Genomic DNA, 24,639 nt, shown 5'->3' with positions numbered 1-24,639 from the left:
TAAATTTTGTTAAGATTGCCAACATTGTTCGCTATTTTTTATCCGAGTTATCGAAATTGTTCGCAGCTATTTGTCTTTCGTGATGCAGTTGATCCTTAAACAAATTCAACAATAAACGTGTTAGCAAATTTAGTAAATCCGACAAAAGCGTTTGAAATGTTTCTTAATAAAGAAGTTTCTTCTGGAAATTGGAAAGGTTTCGAATTGTGCGTTTTTTTTTTGGTTTCCTTCGACGTTGCTGACGTTCTATTGAATTAGTCGAACGTGGAATCTGTGAAGGAACGTAAACAGAGTAAGTAGAGTAAAACGGCACACGAAAGCATTTGGAAATTTATAAGGAAGCTTTCATAAATTATATTTATAGACGGTAAGGGTTTTGGAAATGGAAAAAGAGTAAAAAAAGTACGTGAATTAACATATGTTAGATCGGTAGGTAGAAAAACGAGGATTTTCATAATTCGGTATCCGATATTAAAAGTTGTATAGGTGACAGAAAACGCGCGTATTTCTACGGATAACAATAATTTATTTATAAATACACTGAAAATTGTCAATATTGTCCACAGTAAAGCTTACATACGCAACGAAAACAATGTTGTTTCCTTTTCGCTCGTAATTAACTTCGTGTTTATATCCGCTACATTCTATTCATATTTTGTAATATTCATATCTTTTTTTTTCGAGTTTCTTTTTTTCTTTTTCCTTTGCGTTGCTTCCATTAATATAGACTTTACGAGTCGGACACAATGCTCGCCGCTCAGCGCCTTGGACCCATAAGTATTCTTCTGTGACATCTTCGAATTGTTTTTCTTTAGTTAACTTACAGCGTTTCCTTCCTTCCGACTGTCTCTTCAAAAACTGTTTCTCAAATGAATTATAAATAATTCAAGTACTACAATATCTGCTCTTTTCTCTACTCTAACCGTGACACATTTTTCTGTATATTTTTATAAAGAAATTATTTAGAACCTTATATGTTCATCCTGTTTTACTAAAAAAATTATTGGCGAAGAAATGTCTAACCTAAACCTCTATTTACTACAATATACTAGGTATTAAAAAGAGAAATGAATACGATGCTTGTTTTTTTTTTTAATGATATTTAAATCGAGCATAAATAACATCCTGTATAACATAGCTATATATAAATATGTTTTATATGTTAAAAATAATTATCAATTTATTCACGTACACTGTCTTTGTCAGGACTTCGTAATATCTGAGAACTACGGGCAACCTATTTCCTTCTTTACGCGAATAAATATATACACCATTGTTTTTAGTCTTTTCACGACTCTTTTATCAGAAGAACGTTTACGAACGTCCAGGAACGCTTACGAAACACACGATTAGATAATAAGCGCGTTAAAGATGCCGACACTATTTCTGCGATCACTAGATAGATGAAGTCCTGTTGTCGTAGGAATCCATATTTACAAAGAAACGCAATAAATTAAAAGAAGCTCAAAATCGTAATGGAGACAGGATTTGGAAGAAACAATTTACAGCCGCACCTGCTCGTCCCTTTCCTATATTTCTTTTATCACTGTTAAACTGAACGATATAAATTATATAACCAGCAACGGATTTTCATATTCTCGACAATAAATACATAACAGGCGTTGAACAGAGAAGAAACCCACGACCGCGTTCATTCTCGTTCGATTCAACGATCGAAGTTTTGGAATAGTATTTTGCGAAATCGAATCGCCCATCTGAAACAAGCGTAAGGAGATCTAATCCTGATACGGTCCTGATTTCACGAATTTTCGTGGCCCAAACTTACTTTCGTTCGAATAAAGAGATCTTTTCTTAAATTTTACTACGAGATGATCATTCGTATCAAAAACGATTCTTTCAAATTTTTCCTCCAGCTTAAAACATATTTTAACTATAGGAAAACACGATTGATAACAAGGTTGGCAAAAGAAATCGAAGAATTTAAGAACTCTTAGCAATCACGCCGAATGTATCGTATCGTTGTATATTTTACAGGCTAATCTTCGAGTAACCTCGTGGATCAAATGTCAAAAATTCTTATTACTAAATTGCGAATTTAATTACATTCTATACTATCGATTTTACGTTTAACTACTGTTCAATTTCGAATTTTCTAAATAAAAAAGGTACTGCATTTCCATCAAATAAAGCTTGGTTATAAAAAAAAAATTATGTCGGATTAAAATTCTCTCAAAGAATCTCTGAAATCTTCGACTCTCGTTTTCAGGCCACTCAACAAATAATTTTTAACAAATTATTCGCGTGTAACATATTTTTTAACAAATTCTACGTGATGGATTCGCGCGACAGGACAGTCTCTGACAAGACAGGATTCTTAAAACAAGTCGTCGATATTAGATTATCACACTTGATCTTTTCGAGGAATTGTCGAACTGCATGACACGTATTCGTGAATCGATCCGTTTCCACGACCGTCGATCGCCTCACGATCGAATTGTACATTTAATTGACGCTTTGTCCTATGATGAAGTGATCGCGAGCAACTCGAGCCCGATTTCTTCAAGAAACATTTGACGGAAGACCAACGAACGAACATCGAGCCCGAGTCCTTCCATCCTATGTACGATCGATCGTTCTCGTGGAATCGTCGCTCACGATGCCTGGGACCCTGCGATTATTACTCCCTTTCGCGTAATCTTAAAACTTCAACGTATTACATTAATAGTATACGGTAAAATACTTGACGAGATTGGAAATTTCTAATGGAAGAATATTCCTGGTTGCTGAATTTGATAGATCGCCGATATCGTATAATATGTGCCAGGTGTGCGTAGATTGTGCGTGATTCTATTTTTGAAAATATTAGTGGAAGTGATCCTTATAGAATAATTAATCTTTCGTGTATTCGTTTCACATATTCGAAATAACTCGACCGTAACTTTGTATCTTTACAAAAAAGTATAGCTGGTCCTTTAGAAAATATCGTAGCTAAAAATCCTCGTATACAAGTGGACCCTATATACTGTATTTCCAAGTTCAGATATGTAAGACTATTATAATTTTTGTAATAAATATTCAGCATGATAAGTGTAGTAACATTTGATAGTTTCGTCTCGATTCTATAATAATCAGTGTATCAAAATTGAATCGATCGAGCGGCATTGCATGAAATTTTTAAATATGACACGATCAACCGCGTTTCCCTATTACTCGTATCGTTTACGCTATTCGTGGCAGAAAAAACTATGTATCGTTTGCAATAGTAACAATTTACAAGCTTAAAATTAGGAGAAGCGACGAGTAACTGTCGTCTGTCTTCGACCGTTTCGTTCTACTTGCTTGCGTTGGCGGAACGGGAAAGAAAGTCTTACGTGATCCCAGGCGATTAACCATCGTCAAGATTCGATCTCCAACGCGTGAAGTGTCTTTTCCATCTGTGGGTCCAAGAATCAATCGATATACAGTTTACTTGGTTACTTTGGTTACGATAAATCTATGCGGCTTGAAAAACACCACGATCCAACGCGTTGTATAACAAACATTGTATAACATCGAATCGATGTGATCAACCGATCAATTGTTCAAACTACCATACGCCCTATTCTTCGGATCAAAGTATCTAGAGAACGCTCGAAAGTATGAAAAATAAAAGGCTCGCGACGCTTCGGACTATCGCGACACAAAGGCCACGAATTTAGTCCGATTCCTGTGAGCTAACAGTTGACAGCTGCCAAGAGATTCATAAAATTTATTTTTCTATCCTTTTTCGTTCCCATTCCTTTCGTCTGTCTTTTTATTAGTATTATTTAAACAGCGGATTTTTATGCAAATTTATATTTTTTTTTATAAACAGATTTAAATAGAGATAGAACCGACATACAGAATTGTTCTACCTATTAGAATCAAGTTTTACATAAATGCATAAAAATCTACAGTTTAATTCCTTTCTTGTTAATCTATTTTTCTTCCTAATATTTTCGCGCTACAAGCGCAAGCCGATTATTTGTATAAGTTGATTATTTGTTTGTAGTTTGTGTCGAATCGTTTGTTCGCCTACGTTTCAGTTTGCTGGATTTCTGGAGCTTATTTTAAATGAAACAATTTCGACTAAGCAGCCGATCTCTTCACAGAGGAACGATAACCATAGACCACTGATAACATATAACGAATATTAATTGACGTAGTGAACGATTGATCGCGTACCGATTAGCGATATCTAGCACAAATGATCGATTAGTTGCTCTTATTAATGATGTCGACCTCCTGGATTTCCTCCGGCTTCATATCCGCGTCACCCCAGCCCCATTTCATATCCACATGTATATGATGATGCGAGCCCTCGTGTTTATTGTACCTGAAAATCGAAATTTCAGATTTCAAAATCCTATCAATATTATCTTTCTAACAGTAAGAAGCGAAACCTTGAACCGTGATATTTTTGAAGTATCAAAAATTACTGTGCAAAAATAGACGAGTTGTTTCCAATTTTTTGATTTTAAACTTTTTAGAGGTTCGCTCCTTTTTCTCTAAGATCAAAAGATCTTGGAGATTCTTCATCTTCTTGGTCTATATTTGCCCCGATTTAACGAAGAATATTTAAAAACATAGAAAATTTGGAAAATTGTGATTGGAAAAATCGAAATTTTACAGTTCGACGAGATTCTCAGTTTTAAGATATTAATAACGGTAATTTCGGTACTTAGTTCCATCGCCAGTTCTGATCGCTCGTCTTTTAATCGCTTCCACGGGGACGGTTTTCATGTCATACGCCAAACCCAACCAAGCAAAGAAATCGATAAATGCGGTAGTGATGTTGGCCTTATAGTCGCCGAGTTCGGCGGCTTTGTAGTCCCACGGGAACACATGGTGGTAATTGTGCCATCCCTCACCGAATGCCAATACGGCCACGCTTTTATTTTCGGTCGGACCAATATTCCTGAAATTTATAAAGTAATGCTTTGAACGATTTATAAATTGTATTTTCTGTAATAACCCTGGGAATTTATACAATCCCATTTAATTCGATTTAGAATTTCATAGAATTGTATCTATTGTTTATAATGATTTTGGAAAGTTTTAAATACAATGTGACAGTTACAAAATTGTATAAACTGTGATAATTGTAATAAAATAATTGGAAATCAATTTAATGTACAACTACAAATTCATAATATAATTTAATATACCATTGTAACTTTTAAAGAAAATTAATACGAGTGAATCAAGTCCTTTTCATTTTTAAATTAATCAAGTATTATAATATAATTACTATTAATCGTTATCCAAAAAGATAAAAAATTGTTAAAAATACAAGTAAATTAATCTCTTACTTGTCATAAGGTTTAGCGCCCCAGATATGAGCCGCAGAGTTCACCAGCCACGTTATGTTCAAGGTCACTGCGTATCTAGTTAGAGTACCGTACCAGGAATTAAATAACGTCTCTTTCCAGAAATAACAGGGCACCCACACGGGAAGCACGAAGCAGAAGATTGGTACCAGTAAGAGATACAGCCTGTAAAATGTCAAAGAGAAAGGTTCAAGGCACATCCAACGTCATAAACAGTTTCCATTTGAGTTCTTGACACGCATCAAGAGCTACTTTCATTAGAAACAAGTTGACTTGTTACGCGATACTTAACACTACTAGGAGCAAGTCCTTACGATTACTTTACAGATTTAACAAATATTTTCTACAATTTAATGGAATTAATTTTTATTATCCTTATTTTATTATTCCTCATAAAATCATCGCGATGAGAAATAGAATCCTGATTTTAAAAATCATTAAAAGTAAAAAAATTTAACTCAGTTTTATTTATTTTTGTGCTGGAAAATATTTCTCAAAGACTAAATATGAAAATGTTTTAGCAAAAAAAAAAAAAAAAAAAAAACCAAATAAACGACAACTTTTAACGTCTGATTTTCTTCTTCTTTATTTTCTTTGAGTGGACTGTACTTCCCATTTTTAGTAACAACCATTCTAAATAAAAATTAGCTTTTCTTGTCGAGAATATTCCAGAAAATATAATTTTTCAAGGCTCAACTTTAAGATCTCTTTTCATTTCTTGCTGGATGATTGTTATTAGAAATGAAAAGTTATAATTCCTAGTCATTCTTCACCTTTTTTGCCAAACGACGATGGGATCGTTTTCGAGATCGCTCATATCAACTGTGGCACCTTTCTTCAACACATCTGGGTGCTTTCGAACTAGAAGCCAGCCTACGTGCGAGAAGAAGAATCCTCGTTTTGCGTTATGCGGATCTGCGTTGGAGTCCGTGAATTTGTGATGAACTCTGTGATCTCTCACCCATTCGTAAATGTGATTCTACGAAGCAATGTTGAAGTTTTCAAACGTTCTGATTTTTAGTAATATTGTCGAGGGAATTATTGGAACATGTTGCAATGAAAACGCGATACAAAATTATCCTCCTAGAGATACAGGAAGCCTGATTCATGATCTTTACGAACGATCTGACAGGATTTACGAAACATCAACCATCAAGGATGAAAAGAAATATAGAATCAGTTCGTATACGAACGTGGTAATTAGAATGCGAATTTTTATATAAATCCATGTTTTATGAACAGTATTAAAGAAGTGAATAATTTAAATATGAAGATTTTTTACATTCTCTAAATATCATAACGATGCCTCGTACATTTTAAGTACTAACGTTTTAATTTTTTAATTTCTCATAAAGAAGAAAAAGCAGGGAAATAAAAACTCACTTGAAACGCAATTGTCTGGAAGATCATCAATAGGAAACGCATGGGCCACTTCGCTTTGTACGTTCTGTGGGCCCAAAGTCTATGGGCACCACCTGTGACACCAATTCCTGCAAATATCCCCAGGAAGAGTACTGAAAGTATTACAGTTCATTTATTTCATTTATATCATGTATATTATTGTATATTTTATATTGTTTAAACTTGATCTATTTTCGTCCCCATTATACTATATTTTGTTTCTCTATTTCATTTACTACTGCTTGAATTATACTTGATTACCTTCATTCTACTCTACCTTCTTTCTTATTAACCTTCGTTCTATGTTACATCATGATATCAACATTTCCTACCTTATTGTGTTTCATCTTGTTGTACTTAATTACATTCTTGTTGTCCTCTACTTAACCATATTAATATGTCCGCTATTCTATTTCATTCTACTCAACTTTATTTTTCCTCTATTTTACCTTATTATACTCTATTTTTTATTATTCTATTCGTTTAAATTATTCTACAGTATGTTACTCTATCTTGTTCCATGATACTGTAATCTATTTACACTGTATATATTATTTTGTTTAATTTTACTACCGTCCCATTCTGTCTGATTCTACTCTAACATAATATATCCTATTTACATTAATTGATTGGTCTATTTATGTGATTCTTTTCCTGTCTGATTCTATTCCAGCCTCTTCTCCTTTAATTACAATTTATTTCTCGTTAACATGTTGTATTTGATTTCACGAATATCTTATTGTACTTGACTCTGCTTTATCCTATCCTACTTTAACTTCTGTCGTATTCTACCTTCTCCTGTTCCACTTACTTTCGCTACGCTTTACTCTATTTACGCCACTTCGTCTCATTTCATTCCGCTACTATTCTGTCCCATTCTACATTAATTTCTCTCTACTTTCTTCCCCCTCTACTCTAAATAGAGACAAAATCTGTAACACAAAATTTCATTAAATTCAAATACACACAACTACGAAAAATCATTTCCTAAGCTCCAAATAATTTCCAATCCGAAAATCACGCCAGACTAGGTACAATATTTTCTCATGTCCAATACGCATCAAAATATTGATCGCATATTACTTTATTACAATTTAAAAATCCCTGAACTTATAAAAACGCTTAATAATAATGCCAATAATAATAACAATTGTAGAGATTCCTTCGTTCACAATGAAGTCGTGTAAAACAGTCAGAAAACCATAGTTCAAGATGCAACCAGATGTATAGGAATTTAACATCTAGCACTTCACGATCACGCTTTCATCCCATCGATTTCTATCCACAAGAAAGTGGAATGTTATTGTCGAAGATCTTCGTTGTAATAGAATCTTCTGTAAAATGTTGTGTAGCATTTACGACTTCGAAAAATAGTTGCGCGCGTTCGCGACTTAGATAGCTTTTTCAAAATTGCAACACGGTATTCGAGGTCATGCATTCTTAAGATTTCTATCTTCTAAGTTTCTATATTCGACCCAGTTACGCGCGGCTGTTATTAATAACTGTAATCGCATCGTATAAACGTCAGAGCGAAGAGAAGAAGAAGAATATCGTGTAGTCAGGAAAGATGATCATTTTTGTAACCGACCGAATACCGAATATGTAAGATAGCGAAAAAATAACGTTTCGTGTGTTCCTTCTGTGTGTTTGCGATGAAATTGAAATTCCAGTTGTAAGAATTCCAGTCATTGACTTACAATCCTTTTCCAAACCCAACGATTAACTATATCGCCCATAAAGAGATTGTATTTAAAAAAAACGTTAAATTGAGAAAGAGTCTAATTTTCTTCTTAATTTTCTTGCTAAACTATATGCACGTTTCATCAAGCAATTTATACTTACACCATATACTTGTCATGTATTTGATTGAAGTAAACGCAAGGTATAATCCATAGATAGCTCCAATGTGAAGATAGGTGAATGCAATTACGTTTCTCCAAACGATTTTCCATTCATAGCTCGACTCGATATTCGATGACTTTTCGACCAGCAATTCCTGATTGTTCGTCTTCTCTGCCGTCGATTTCTCTTGATGAATATTTTGCTGAGATGCCTCCAAATACAACGTGGCCGATGTACCAAACAAGTTTGGTGCCATCTTGAACAATCTGAAACAGATATCGGTTTCTGTAACGATTCGCGTGTCACCGGTAACATGTACAGGTTCGTTCAAAATAAAAGAAATCTTTCACCGACGAACGACCAGAGTGTCCTGTATCACTGTATATATTTTACGTTATTATTTTACGATCTAGAAAATCCTTCGTAACAGCTGAATAATATTTTTATAGCTTCGGAGAACTGGAAATTCAGCTCGAAAAGTTTCTCGAACGACGTTCAATCAAGATGTTTATTAAACCAAAAACCTCACCGATATACCGTAAACCACGGAAAGCAATTTAGAAATTCGATATTCTCCAGGATTCTAGTTAATTAAAATGTTCCAACGTTCCACTAAATACTCCAAACCTTCCAACTTCAAATACATTCAAAGTTTTCTACAGCCTACTTTTTAGATTCGATATATTATATTATGTAATACTTTCCAGCTTTATTAAATTATATCACAGGCTATTAATTAATTCTCTTTTAGACAAATATCTGAACGTAAATATCATTGAGCATAGTAAGTGAGCGAATCCAGAGTTTCGAAAAACTGGGAACTCTCTGCTAAATCGCTCTAATGACCAATAATCATGAGTACGATTGGTCATTTATAAGGAAAAGTAAGATGTTCTAACAGGTGGACTGGGTAGGTTTTACACAAGTTGAGTCACTTAAGGCGATCTAATGAGAGGATCGTCTTGTTGGTTCGATTATCGATCAAGTATCGATCAAGGACGAATCATTTGAAAACGCGTGGTCTTTACTGGTTGCGACAAAACGTCCTTATAATCGAGACCCAGTGACCTAGTAATAAACACTTTCAAAAAATGTAAAACCGCGAAGCGAGTCTCGTTCCACTTGCGACGCGTTTTTAGACGCGTGAAAGTTTGCATTTCATTGTGACTGCCAGATTAATTTCCAACGTGTGTCCAAAATTGTATTTTAGGTACATTCCACATTTTGTTCAGTGTCTTTCGAACGATATAGATGACCTTTCGTTTTCGCTTCTTTCTTTTATCTGGAAGGAAAAAGAGGAGTAGTTTGTTCTTGAAATTGAACTATCAGAATATTTTCAATTTTAGATGGCGCAATTTGAAACATTTCGTCTTTTTTTCTTTTTGAGTTTTGAGTTGACATTAGAGAAATATTTTCTCGAACTACAATTTTCTGGTTGACACGGGTGGATTATATTGTTGAAAGCGTTATTGCACATCATCGAAATGAGATTAAACGATCTACCACTGGACCAGATCTTCGACCATTCGTAATTAGTCGATTATACAGATTTTGTGAAATTATAATCCTCTATATGGCATTCTGGTGAAAACTGAATCATCCTTCTCAACAAGTTTATCAATCGCTCAATTTAATAGCAGATCTCTCCTCGAATCGAGTTATTACATCCTCAATTACTCAGTATCAAGTAGAAATAAGAACAAAATTCAAACAAGATTTAAGCATTCTAATGAAATTTTTTTTTTCATAAACTCTCGCCCCATCTTCCTACGTTCTTTTTCCTTACATAAAATTCGATTCATAGAAAAATATCAGACAGAGAAAGTTTATCGATCATTATCATATGTCAAGTGTGAAGAAAATTTCCATTCGTTCCGTCGCTTCCACATAAAATGCAAAATATACAAAAACATAAATTTGCGGAATTGTCATCATTACACTGTGGATATTTATGTATTCATAAAATTTTAACGTATGCAAAAATATTTAGAATACGTAGAGTATGCAAGAGTATACGATACATTCAAGTAAAGTGAGGTACTATTCATAATAGTTTCCACGTTTGCCTAGTGTATTTTCGTCCAGTCGCGGGGAGACACGATAGCGTTAAAGCGCGTCAACGGTGTGTCAATCGACACCACGAGCAGGACGATCCCCTTATTTCTTATGGGATAAGAGAGGTGTTTAGTTTTGAATATAACTGGAATCTACAGTTATATAATATATATACATTTATTTACACTGGATTACAATAATTATTACGTGGACCGAAATTGTTTGACTTCGTCGTGTCGGAAAGCACCGTGATTGACCCCAAGGTAAATCGATTGGATAGATAGAGCACCGAGAACTTGACTTTTGATATTTTTCGATATTCGTTAGACTAGCGACTTCATTCGTCAGGGCTTTCGATGTATGCAATATGAATTTTGAACTGAGACTGACTGCCCTTGGATAAATTCCTTGTCCTCTCGGGGAGACGACCCCCACCGCACTCGGATCACGCCACCGCTTGCGCCGATGATCACGTATGTCGACTTCTTTGTGAAAATAAAGAATGGACCAAAATCGACGTTTCTGGAACTCGCGGCCAGGCGGTAACCATGCGTTCGTCGATACATTGTATGTTCCGTGGGGAAGACGAGACGATTCGTATATGACGCTGGAGGACCGCGAGAGTCGGTTAGGAACACGATCCATACGAAGCCTCGCGACGTAACACCTAGGTTCTATCTATTTAATGACGCACACAAAAATTTATATACGCATAAATATGCGCTGCCTAACCATCACACGCCACAGAATATTCAAAACTTTAATCAAGCTTTCCAATCATTCGTTCATAATATTTCGACATGCAAATGCTTCGCACCAGAAAACACATAGAATTTTCCAGTACGCTTAACAATCGCTCGTATGAAGACCTGAAAATCCGTGCAAAAAACGACTTACTAATTGATTATAACAAAAAATAGGGGGGAGGAAAAAAAAGAAAGAACCAAAAAAGAAGTAGAAACTTAAAAAACCGATCTAAACGTATCGCTAATCTTTCGTCGGATTTTCTTAACCATTCACCAATTACGTGAAAGTTAAAGACGTTGTTCAGGGTCTGGACCGTGTGTAACGAATGGTCGTCCTAGTAAAAGTGTTCGACGATAGGATTCGAAATGAACGGTACATGCTGCGTATCCGGAAGGGAGTATCCGCAGAGAAAGGGGCCGAGTGACGAGCAAAGATCAAGACTCGTAGAACGCAGGAGAGGGAAAGAGCAGGAAGAAAAGAAATGGAGTTTCGAGCTGGGAACAGGTTCTCCATAAAGGAGGTCAATGGCGCGTTTGAGGTCATTATCAATCACCAGAAAGAATTCTACCCTGTTTACTGTGTTTCACGCGACCTCGCCGACGCGAGGAAATCATTGTTTCGTTCGTGTGTTCGACGTATTATCGATGATAATGGGATGATAATTAGAATAACAACGGAGATGACAGTTCGTCGCAAGAAGGCAAGCTTTCTTTCAAGAAACGCTAATGAGCGACATTGAAATCGCCGTTGATCACGTGCCAGTTGTGACTCGTTGCCTTTTTCAGGTTCATCTTTGACATTGGTACGCGCGGTGCCGTTTGAAAAGAAGATGAATGACGATTTCGAAATCGCCTTGTTAGCTTTCAGAGTGCTATTAATACGTTTGGAGAGATTACAGGAAACACGAACGTCGCGAAAGCGAGCAGGTCAATGTTTGGAAAGAAAAGAAGATATTGGGCACGTGTCAAGATCTTTTTGTCTGTTTCTGAGAATCGATGCAAAGAAAATAATTTCAAAATATCTGCAATTTTGGGAAAATATGTTGCAATCGTTATTCACATTCCTGACTTCTTACTTCGATCCTATGCCAAACGTTAGAAATTCTCTTATTTGTCGGAACAAAAATACGTCAAATATACATTTGGAATCAAAAGGTGGTTCGGTAGAAAATACATAGCAAGTGTTCGATAAAAGATATTTCGATAAATATTAATATCGACGTATCGCGAATAATGTACTTCCAACTCGAGAAACATTTAGAAATTTGAATAATGCGAAGTTGCTATGATAACTTTCAATGTGAAATCATTTACACATACAAGAATCAATCTCGAGCAAGTACAGTTTAATGGAAATATATTCAGGTCAACGGTTGAACGAAACCTGCTTGTAATCGTCAAAGAACCGATTGAGAAACCTGGGTCAATGAGCTCCGGTATCCTTCGATCCCATAAACTTTCGTTTCAACTGACTTTGATTTCATAAATTATCGATTCCCTTTTGTACCTTTTTAATTGTTTGGTATATTTATATATGTACACATACGTACTAGATATAACGAATAGAATCATGCGACTTAAATTTCCGATTGAATTCAAAGTCCTGTTAAATTTATTAAACCTGATTGATACTATGTTACTTACTCATTCAAGTGTCTGCACTTCCTCTTAAATTTATTTACGAATGTAATCATCGAAAATCCTGACTGTAGAGGATTGGAAATTTATTCGACGTATTGTCAAAGTGCGTCACGAATAACTCTCGCGACATAAATGTGGACTCGTGGTTTCAAGTTTCGAGATATTTGAATCTACCTTGATCGATATCAAATGCTAGAATGCGAATTCCTCTAAGAAAAAAAAAAAAAATAAATCACAGACTTCAGCGTATTTTCAAACCGAAAGCATTGTACGACGTTGAAAGGTGAAACGACGAAGAAAAACTACGAAGTCGACGATAAACGTTTGATTCGCTATCATCTAGATCTAGGTTCTAGCTCATTGTCGCTGAGAAATGAGAATCGAGATGGAAACTAAATTCCGCTTACAATTTTCATTTCAGTATCCCTACACAAATTTGTAACATTGATTTTAAATCGGAATGAATTTGTTGGTATTATGAGCAATCCAGGAGAAATGTATCTGCATCGATTGTTATAATAATAAAAAACAAATAACGTCGAATGTATGAATAATTTTGGTCGTTTCTAATTAAAATCTGCCAATATCTCTAAGTAATCAGCCCGTTACTCATCTTGTCAAATATCGAAATAAAAGAAAGATGGTATTATCGTATCGTCCGTGTTTCACATTCTTTGATCTTTTCTAATATATTACAGTTTAGTAGTAATTATAGTACAACAAATTAACAGCGATAGTATACGTAATTAGTAACTAGTTCCACGTAGTATTATAATTTTACGATTTATACTTTAACCACAGAACGCACTAATAAGTTTCAAAAGAAAACTCTTGGCGCCTCGTGGACGTTAAGTCGAATTCGGTAAACTCGTAAAATCTACTATACTTTCTTTAAAGAAATAAAGCCTTTCGTCGTTAGAATCTCGACCATTCAATTTAACCATAACCAATGACGTGCACAATATCACCATCGTTCATTCTCACCTCCTTTCTCCACGTAAAAAGACATTCTACGACACTTTCGAATCTTGTCTAGGATTCCAAAGTTGGATAACTTTGAAAACTTGCACAAGTTTGAGATGCTGGAAAATTTTGCAAGCTTTCGATATTCCAAAACTTTGAGGAATCCAAAGGCACGAATTCACTCGGAAACATCGTCGACAAAAGTTTGTGAATTTTTCGAACCGATTTCTACGAAAAGTAAAATGAAAAGATAGTGTAATCGGGGAATGAGCTCGTGGCCAAAGCTTTCACCAACGAGGTCGTATACAATACAAACCGCGAAACGAGCGAGAATCTTCTCATTGCTCCACCGAATTCTCCTTTGTACTGTCTCGCAGTCATCCTGTCGCAATCGTCAGATGTTTAAATTACGTCAGATGGGAGGCGTAATTACGGCAATCCACGATGGTGCACCGAAGGAATCTGCAGGCGACCAAGTATTTGTTTCTGATTGGCGACAGACGATCTCGAAACGGAACAGAGACGGATAAGTTTCGAAAAGAATAAGAATGGAATAATTTTTTACAGAATGCTACGGAAACGTGGAGATGCTGAAAGTATTCGTTACGCACAATTGTCTAGCAACAATTAACGCAGCTTACCGTGAAAAATAATAGATTTGATTTGTAAGCAGATTATCATGCGAAAAGAACAGAAATAGCTTGAAATGGAAAAAAATTGTTGAAGAGTGATGGGGTCATTCTCCTAAATGAGAACGAAGAGTATTCTATTGGATTTTCTTTTGGTAAAAGTAGTCGAATAATAATAGAAATTAAATTCCTAAAATGCATCATTTTTCCGTATACTCTTGGCGGTATACTCTTATTTTCTAATGTAACAGATATCTGACATTTATTGCGTTGTATATTCGATATTGTATATTCGTACTACTTGCTACTGTACAATACCGAAGCGTTTTGAAAATGTTAATATTCGAAAATACGAAGCCTGTAATTTTCACAGGTTTGTAACGTTAAGACCGGCCACGCGCTACCGACAATTCGCAACAAACGCGCGACATTTTTGTCACTGTCGTTCGCGTCAATCAAAAGTTCAATTTCTTCTTCTGATAATAACGTTATATAGAAATGTTAACAGTTTCGTCGTTATTACTCGTATGGCCTAAAAAAAAAATCAATTCTAGCATTGAACGACCAATTTTCCAACGTATCAAACAATATATCACCGATATTTTTGATAGAATATCATATTTCATTGCTGTTTTGCATTGAATCAAAGTGAAAAATATTAATTAATTAAATCGAGTTCGCACTTTTGAATAACCATACAATACTTGTCCATAATATTATTCTCATGCTTATCTCAAAATTCATTATAGACTTGCACATTTTCTAATAATTATTCATAGCATCGTATTTCATTTGAATATATTTAATATATTTGCACACAATGCTGCACGGCCCCACGAATGTTATCGTTGTTACAAATATTATACGGTTATTATTGAAATAATATAATTTAGTTTTCATAAGTCACTTATGAACATTTGCACGTTCTTTATACACCTAAGTTTTGTCCGCCAACTATTCATCTGCTATCGATATTTTGATCCTTGTTAGAATCTCATCGACCAACATTCTGTATACTTGTATTAGTTTATTTTACTTAATTATTATACTTGCGAAGTTTATATCTGATATCACTGTCTAAACTTGTTTCTAACTATTTTTCAAAAGGTCAAATAACAAACGTGTTTTATATAAAATTCCATATATGGTTCACGAACACCGAATCACAAATAAATCATGATTTTCAATACCTTCCTAAAGAAATATCAAAATGATCTTGCTGAAGGAAGAATATAAATTAATTTCTTAAAAGTATGATCCACGCTGATGATAAAAAAATAAAAAACGATTCGACGCATCGAGCGTCCAGAGGTAAAATAATGAAACGACGAGAAAGACAAATATGGAAATAGATGAAATGGCTACGTTCGGAGTTTTGATGTTGGTCAACTCGATTGGACAAGCTACACCGGGGACACGAAACGAAAGCTGTTCGAATTTAAAACAGGGGATAAAAAAATTCGCGATGCGATTCCGCGCGTCGAAGACCCGATATCAAAATTGCAAATGGCCTCGCTTCGGTGTTGCGGATCTTCAACGACGATTCAATTCCAGTCTAGTAAGCAGACGCTGAGAAAAGTATGCCGAACAGAAAGACTAGTTATATGCCCCGAAACGAAACGGATTTGTTCGGAAATCTGCAGGGAAAAGTCTCGATATTTTGAGTCTAACAAGAGGGAAAAGTAAGGAAGAATGTTTCTCTTCGAATTTAAATCAATTTCTTCGAAAATAGATGTTGAAGATATTACAGTTAAAGTTAATAAATTTCGTAGTAACATAGTGGAAAAAACGAATAGACAAAATACCAAAGATTTGAATATAACTTTACAAAGTAATATAGATATATTTTTTAATATCAATCTTGTTCTAGTGTCAATTCGATTAATAAATAATTTTATCACGACGTAGCGTGATAATAACGTAGGTGATGATACGCGCAACAAATCTCGTTTACTACTAAGAAGATGTTATAGAAATATCGTAGCATTGAAAACGAGTTTACTAAAACATGTGGATTTCATTCAGAAGAAAAGAATCAGAATCATATAATACATATTTATAGAAATCTCAACCTGAATGAGAATCTGTTATGATCTGAACGAATGGACTTTGAATTTCTACATTCAAATATGCTTCTCTATACGATTCTATTCTCAAAAATCTTTTCAATTAATATGTATTAACAAACAAATCAAAATTCTAGTAAAAACACTGCAAAACGACATAATTGTCATATGATTTCGCTTCTTCTATGAAATTCGAATACGCGTTAGTATCCCACGCTGCGAACTTAACAAAGTATAGGCGCTAATTACAAAGATATAAATTCACTTCTGTAATATTGGAAAAATTTTTCTATTACAGTTCTGAAAATATTATTTAAAGGTATTATACCAATACCTTTCTTACGAACCCTTCGAATATCATGTCACAATCTATACACACGCTAATTACGTTGTAGATCGAATAAATTACGAAGCTAATTAAATCGAATTAAATCACGCTAAACGAAGTTAACTAAGAAACGTTCAATTTTCCAATTTTGAAGAAAATTCTCCTACAACGCAGATTTCTCTATCGCGGTTTTACTCAGTTTTTTGTAGATTCTGGATTTTCAAATTTCTAGATTCGTGTCACTAAACTTTACCGTTGAATCAGTGTGTAATCGTTTGAAATACAAACAGGTATGGACGGATAAGTGTGAAGAATTGTAAGACCCATCCCTAGGTATTTAATTATTTACCGTCACTAAACCTCTCCTTAACATTTTTCTTCCTGGTGAGTCCTTTTTCGAACGTTTCTGATGTTCCGATTTTCCCCTAGAAAGATATGCAACAATAAAGTGTGAGCAAGCTGTGTCACAGACACCCGTTTTTCCAGTTTCTTATCAATTCCGGCTGGTGGACGTTGGCGAAACTTCGAGACGATGATTGAACTGTCTTGACACGTAGCACGTTACTACGCTCGGCAACAAACTATGCACCAACATTTCAAGAATATTCCTTCTGCGTTCACGTGCTTCTATCTATTTGTACGCATGTTAGAAACGTTGTCATAAAGTCATTTAATCAAATGCACATGACACTTCCGACAAAACAAACGGTATGCTTTCTTTTGACGTTATGTTATTTCGTTTATGAATTTTAGAATTTATTATATTTGAAAATTTATGATTCAATCCAGAAAAGAGGGAATCGCGTCTGCTTAGAAAAAGCGAATCAGAAAAAGCTTAGTAAAGCTGTGACATATCGATTATGGGTTTCCTTCCAATAGCATAAATCCCGAACGTACCTGTTACACAAATAAAAGAAATTTCGGAGAATCGAAATCGAGGATTTCATCTTTCGAATCTCACAATTCCTTACAAATAATTCTTATTATAGAGATTACTATTACGGTTCTGCAACTTGTAGATTTTCAGAATGGCACACGTTTTCGAGTTGAAACAGAAATTGAAAATCTTAAAGTTCATCAAACATTTAACACAAAGTTACGTACAACGAGGATATACAAAATTGGGGGAATTTCAAAATGAATTTTTACTTTGATAGGAAAACCGATCTATTTTTCGAGCGACTCGAACTCTCGGTAATTAGAAATAGCCTTTTTTTTTTTATAGAAATCAATTTTGTTTCCTAAGGTTAACTGCAATTGTTCGTTCTTGCTACCTTCCGTTTCCCATCGAGAAACGAACACGTTAGAAGCCTGATTCGATGAAATTCGAAACCTGCTGGTTCGTGAAAATATAAACCGATCGCGAGGAAATACGAACTTCGTCGTTGTTGCATGTTTTATTAAAAAGAAACGTTTGATACGATATAGACTATAATCATCTTTGATATTACGTGGCACGAAGATCAGTTGTCTTTACACTTTGATAAATTTGCCGCCTCGGCTAAACAACAGCTTCGAAATAAAACGAATTTTATATTTGAATCAGTCGATTGTCATTTATATCAGTCATATTTTATATTTATTTTTATTTATGTAAAGCGTAATTTTTACTCCATATAATCCTTTTATCTTGAAAGATTCATTTTTCCGCGTTCACTCGAATAAAATTTGTGTCGTACAGTCGTCACTGTATAAGAATTTTACTCGATGAAATTCCATACTTCAATTCTGCATCGATGTGCAAATCCATATATCCAGCACGATGCTCGTTACACCGTAGATTCATAAAAATCGCGCAATTCCATCGTTAAATCATCTAACTTAAAATCACTGTTTCGTATCATTTGAATCTAAACCATAATACTACTCGATTCTCGTTTATAAAACTTTCCGTTCTATTCTTATCCTTTGGTAACCGAAAATTTAAAAACCCCACCATCGCAGTTTGTCAAAATTCTCCATTCTCGTCCTTCGATACCGTCGAACATTTCTTCGTACGAAACCCAAGCAAAATGTATGGAATTCTTCGTGCGCGAAGCAAGCTCGAGGGAGAAAGCTCGAAATTTGAGTAAAAATAAAAATACAAATCTATGCTCCTGTTTATCCAAACGATCGATAAATTTGCCAAACAACCTGTTCAACTTTCTTTCACTTCGACGAATCAAACTTAGAACGTAAGTTAAAATAAAAATTTGCCCAAAAGGTTGACACCATTGAAATGCCAACTAAAAATCCTATGTATCCAAAATTTCGATATGCATCGAACAATTTGTTAAACGTTGCTGCCGATTCTTCAAACGGAACGAAACTCAAAGTCTCGAAGGATAACAACGACTTACTGTTATCGCTCGTTGCTAGTTCCCCCGAATGATAGAATCCCTTTAGCCACGATGTTGTTCTACGGATCTGTTCCGACGTAGTCACTTAGGCTGCTGATGATCCGACCTGATGGCGAGTTCACTACGAAATACGGAGATGCAAGAGCGTATGTCCCACTTATCAACTCCGCGACGACCCATAAAACCACGTCGACGAAATCCCCCACACGATCGGTATGTTGGTGCGATCTAGACATGGGAAAGAATGTTCCGATCGGAAACGGTGCCGTTTAATGAAGTATTAGTCGACGAAGTAGCGAAATATAAGAAACGATTTGAATAGTGCGCGCAGGCTTTTTGTTGCGAAAGATATCGGTGGTCTTCAAAGTTGGAAAGAGACGCGACGAACGGCGCTCGATGTACATCGAACAGTACTGTTCCGCAAGTGTAGAGCCAATGAAGCGATTTGCCTGGACTTGCAGGCAAAAAGACAAATATTTTCAACTTATTATTATTATTATTTTTTTTTTTATTTACTTATTTAAGAATTTTTAGAATAGTTTCGATTTTAATTTGGTATTTTATCATTACTCGGCTCTTTCAGTTCAGAGCTGCGGTGCGAATATTTTGTGTTTTTCCCCCAGCGTAGTTTAGAAAGAAATTTTCGAATAACTTCGACTATAGTGTTCGTTTCTGCGGTAGGTTCCAGTTGAATCGTGAATTACGTCGGATAATTCGTACTTTAGTTCGTAGTTTAGTTTAAAAGATACTCTTGGATTACGATGAATGTAATTGGAAATTGTTCTTTGGTATAGTTTACGAGAAATCTCCAAAGAGATTCGAGAATAGTGTCCTTTTTTGAAATTGGTTTGAATCAGGTTTCGTGTTACGTTGTATTAAGATGGCCTTTCTCGGTGGCTATTTTCAATTCCCTATTTTCGAAACAGCCGATTTGAACGTTGTTCTTGCCGTTGGATTACGATTCTAAGTGCGTTATAAATATCTTCAAATTGTTTGAAAAATTCAATAAAACGTAGGTTCGACAGAAATCTTTGGAAATCGCACGGTGTTTAGTCGAGTGTTGGTCTGGCGCAAAACAACTTATCTATAGCTTCATTTCGCTTTCATTTACTCACCGACGTGGAAAATGTCAAAGAAGAAAGAACCAAATAAAAGGATGTAAAATCGACATTTCTATCGTTTCGTTTGCACGTCGCTGTCTTTCAGTTTAAACGGACAAACGCGAAATAGCAGACGAAGGCTTAAAGGGACATTGAGTAATATTCGTCCGGTGTCGTGAACCGAATAAAGGAAATCCTCGGCTGACGTTCAAGGCGAAGCGTTCATACAAAAAAAAAATTTCGTCTCGTTACCGTGACAATTTGCATGTCTATTCGAGACACGTATGAAATGAATGTAACATTGTTCGACGGTATTAAATCAATTTGACCACGATAAATAAAGGGACCGTTCAAAAAGCTTTGACACCGTCGGCCGACGTTCAAAATTAACACTTAAATTAGCTCCTTAAGGAACACCAAGCATTATTTAGACGACTATTTGAAAAATAAAGAAAAGATGTTTTCCGCAAAATGGAAAATTTCTTTCCTTGTTCCTTGACTGCCAATAACGTTATTCCGTGTAGAGAATCTAATAAAAACACGGTAAATATAATATATAATTTATATTCTGCAGAAAGCAGCTCGACTGATTTAAAGATCAATTAACGTCCAGTTAATCATTCGAATGATATCGAACAATCAACATCGATTATTTTTTACTTCGTATATTCGAAATATTGAAATAATAATATATATGTATATCATAATATAATATAATTTTTATTGGAAGTAAAAAAGATTCCATACGTTATAATTGGACATTCTGCGCATCGTATTAATATTCAGGTACCACAGAGAGGAAGGACTATGAAAGATAAATTTGAAGGAAGTAATAAATAAAGTACGTATGTATTTAACTTGAGTTGATAAAAGTTGACGAAATTTAGTTTTCGAGTGGTGAATACGGCACATAAAAATTATGCTAAATTATCCATTCCAAGTAAAGGAGTAAAAATCATTTAATTTACTGTTGCCACCTAACTGTAAATTCATCGAAACCTAAAGAAGAACTTGAGTTATAAATGCATCTTTACAATCTAAGAACGGGAACGTAGTTCAATTTTCTGGCATAAGTCCAGCAAGTGCACGAAGCTCGAGCAAACGTGTAATCAGTACGTCGTAAGTTTCTTAGCGACCTGTCCCACTGATTTTCGTTCGTTTCCTTACTTTTTCTCTCGTGTCCCAATTCCCTCTGTTCTTAGAAATTTAGAAGATGTAAATATCTACGGGCAAAACACGCTCGCTACTTGCTCGACGAAAGAAGGGAAGTATCGAGGACGAGGAGGAGATCGACGAATATCGTGAATTATTTTCAGGTGGAACGTAAATCATGATCTACGTGTCAAAAATTGATACACGATATTATTTACACCGGCTATCAGCGAAACGTGTTACAACACGCAAACAACACGTGTAGAAATACGAGAATAATATAAAAATGTCAAATAAACAATTATATAGGGAATCGCCGGTTTTTAAATAATAGTGAATTCAAACGATAAGTTTTCCGCGTAAATAGTTTCGTACTTTTCTTACAGCAAGTAACAGTTTGTTTTTTCGAAGCCATTCAATTTTCTGCTTCATTAGCATTTCCTTCGATATTAAAAAATCGCTATTCTTACGCAGTCTTCATTGTATACCAAATGGCTTGCACTTTGTGTATTAGATTTAGCAAAATCGAAAATATTTTTTTAAGACGCAAATACTTCAACGCTTCGCTTAGAGGGAATTAAAAATTAAACCGATTGAAGTAGAATTAAGCTTAGAATCTGGCAAATTTTGGAAGAGACGCGCGTAATATTTTCCATTTCGCCGGTTTATTAAAAAACTGGCAGCGAATGACAGTGGATGATAATGCGAAAGAAAAGATAAATTTTCCAGCAAATTAGAATCCAAATTAGAAGTTCCAAGCGGAAAATTAACAACTTCATCGTCGAGATAATAGTCTGTAGATTTGAAATGTGCCTAGTAAAATATTGCTTCTACTCTTAAAGGTTTTTAATAAAAATTAAAAATAGAAACTTCAATGTACCTCGAAGATCATTCTTAGAACAGACGACATTTCTAAATTTAATAACACAAAAAAGTAAACATTTTTTATTCGACTCTGTTAAAATAAGTTGAACGATTCACTTATTTAGTAAATTTCAGAATCGAGCTTTAACGTCGCGTGAATTACTTTCAGGACAGACAAAATTCGCAAAATACAATTATTCCGAAAAGTAAAATTTAATTTTAATTCATAATCAAATTAATTATATTTAATTTTCTAGGATTTGATTTTCTCAAAAGGAGTTCGGATTGCTCGATCGTTTGAAAGAGATTATTTCGTAAATCAATGTTAAAATATTCCACTGGTGAAATTGCCATAGTAAACAGAATTGACATAGTAACACAGGTGCAAATGTGCGTAATGTGCAATTGACACAATTGCCGATAGATATGAATATTTCCATGTCCATTGTTGACATATAATCGATCGATTACGTAAATCTGATATTCAATGATCATTGTTAAACGTTTCTCACATGCATTTGTTTCTTAATTACGATTATTGGCAAGGTTTGTGACATTTTCTATGAATTTTCGCATTATACGATATATTTACTTACGAAATGTAAAATTCACGCTTCAGATTCAAATGGAAAAGTGAACTTGCAAAAGTATGACTAAACGTTTCAAGACTAAATTATTGAAGCCGTTGTAAAACTGCATGATTTATTTCCGATTATTTAACAAATTTATAAGAAAAAAGAGAAATTGGCATTGTAAACGCAGAATATATTTCGATCTTAGATTAGTTTTTCGTTTAAGAAAAAATCACAGTTTATCTTCGTCGATACGAAGGCTGACGTATTGATTAACGTTCTTTCCTCTTCTTTTTCTTATCCTGAATATAATGAAATTTAATCGATATTAATTAACATTTAGAAACGCGAATAGACAAATCAAGGATGAAAATAAACGCCAGTATAGGTAGGAGATAAAATAAAAAAAAAGAGAACACTGCAAAAAATAATCCAAAGTTCGCTATGCATGTCTCGACACTTCTATCGCATATTTGTTTATTAACGTTGTTAGATATTATTCCATGAGAATGCAATAAAAATTGTCTTTCGACTGATTATTAATGGATAAAATAAAGTATAGTAACATGTAATAAATAAAGCGTATAGTAATAATAAAAGGAAAGATAATAGTTCGGTCTCAACTAGCACAACGCGTGAACGTTAAAACATCAAATGGGACATAAGCGAAAAAGAGAAAGGGTACAGTTACAGAACGAATCGAAAGAAAGAGTCGTTAAATCAAAATAAAGAAGGACGCTGACCGTACAGCCGCATTTTAAAGTGGCGTCGAGTCATTACCATCGAGTATTTCTGATTTCTTCACGGTCGTTTTGGTCAACGGAAACAAATTGTTATCTATCTCATCGAAACTATTGGCGCGCGTTCCAAATAACGAAACACTATGAAAAGTTCGCCTGCAAACATTTGTCGGACATAAACTTCCAGTGCAATAGCTAACATTGAGTCATCGATCAGCCAATAGCGCGGTTTCCGGTTAAAATATCGCTCTGTGAAATGGTCGAGTACAGTTAATTCTTCGTTACTACATTTATGCAATTTCATTCTTGAATTATTAAAGAAAGAAACAGCTAGCTACCTTACGAGTAAAGATATCTCTCTAAAAACACCGGTAATTTGTAATTTATTTAATTGCTTAATTACTTTTCCTAATATTATTTGTAAAATATTACTTGTAAAATTGAATTTATTAAAATTCTTCTAATGGCAAACTGTTAGTCGCGGATTGAAAATTATCTCGAATGATAATCGTGTTGTTTCGCATGTATCAGCTCTTATCGATTTCACGCTAGCAGTCAATTTACATGATAGTTATCAATCATGATAGTTATCATCATATCAGGTTCGGAAGAAAAATATTGATCCGTAAACGTACATACCCAAAAGATACACAAGTGAATTAGTTTAAGAGACAATATTAGGAACCAGAACAAGAGATGACTTCATCCTAGCACTTGATTTTTCGCCAACGAAAAGACAAATGTAAATATTTCGCTGGAAATAGGAGGAAACTATTTGCAAACGTTTCATGATAATAATTCCAAAATTATAAATATATAAATGTAATTTTGGAATTGCTAATAGAATAATTATCAGAATCATAAATATATAAATGTACTTTTGGAATTGCTA

The 24,639-nt window shown here is 34.6% G+C and overlaps 1 protein-coding gene across 2 annotated transcripts; it reads right to left on the bottom strand.

Annotated features, from left to right (window-relative positions):
* Window positions 1-663: 663 nt before the first annotated feature.
* Window positions 664-19,515, bottom strand: LOC139989923 (acyl-CoA Delta-9 desaturase-like). 2 transcript variants are annotated; one of them, XM_072008639.1, is made up of 7 exons: window positions 19,320-19,515; window positions 8,553-8,818; window positions 6,693-6,823; window positions 6,083-6,288; window positions 5,292-5,474; window positions 4,661-4,897; window positions 664-4,315 (listed from the first exon to the last, which is right to left on the bottom strand). In XM_072008639.1, exons 2-7 carry the CDS (start codon window positions 8,806-8,808, stop codon window positions 4,195-4,197), a joined length of 1,134 nt encoding a protein of 377 aa, XP_071864740.1. In that variant the 5' UTR covers window positions 8,809-8,818; window positions 19,320-19,515; the 3' UTR covers window positions 664-4,194. The 2 variants fall into 2 exon arrangements, with proteins under 2 accessions (XP_071864740.1, XP_071864739.1); XM_072008638.1 differs by lacking the exon at window positions 19,320-19,515 and adding an exon at window positions 14,274-14,353.
* Between the last annotated feature and the right edge of the window lie 5,124 nt (window positions 19,516-24,639).

This window comes from Bombus fervidus, chromosome 8 (genome assembly GCF_041682495.2).
Source record: "Bombus fervidus isolate BK054 chromosome 8, iyBomFerv1, whole genome shotgun sequence".
Lineage (NCBI taxonomy): Eukaryota > Metazoa > Arthropoda > Insecta > Hymenoptera > Apidae > Bombus > Bombus fervidus.
The sequence above is the reverse complement of the archived record's forward strand: the minus strand, read 5'-3'. Positions and strand labels throughout refer to the sequence as shown.

Coding starts and splice junctions, on each gene's coding strand:
- LOC139989923 (XM_072008638.1), bottom strand. CDS start 14,338: ATGACTGCGAGACAGTACAAAGGAGAATTCGGTGGAGCAATGAGAAGA. Junction 8,819..14,273: donor AGATTCTCGCTCGTTTCGCG/GTTTGTATTGTA, acceptor TATCTGTTTCAG/ATTGTTCAAGATGGCACCAA. Junction 6,289..6,692: donor TCCAGACAATTGCGTTTCAA/GTGAGTTTTTAT, acceptor ATTGCTTCGTAG/AATCACATTTACGAATGGGT.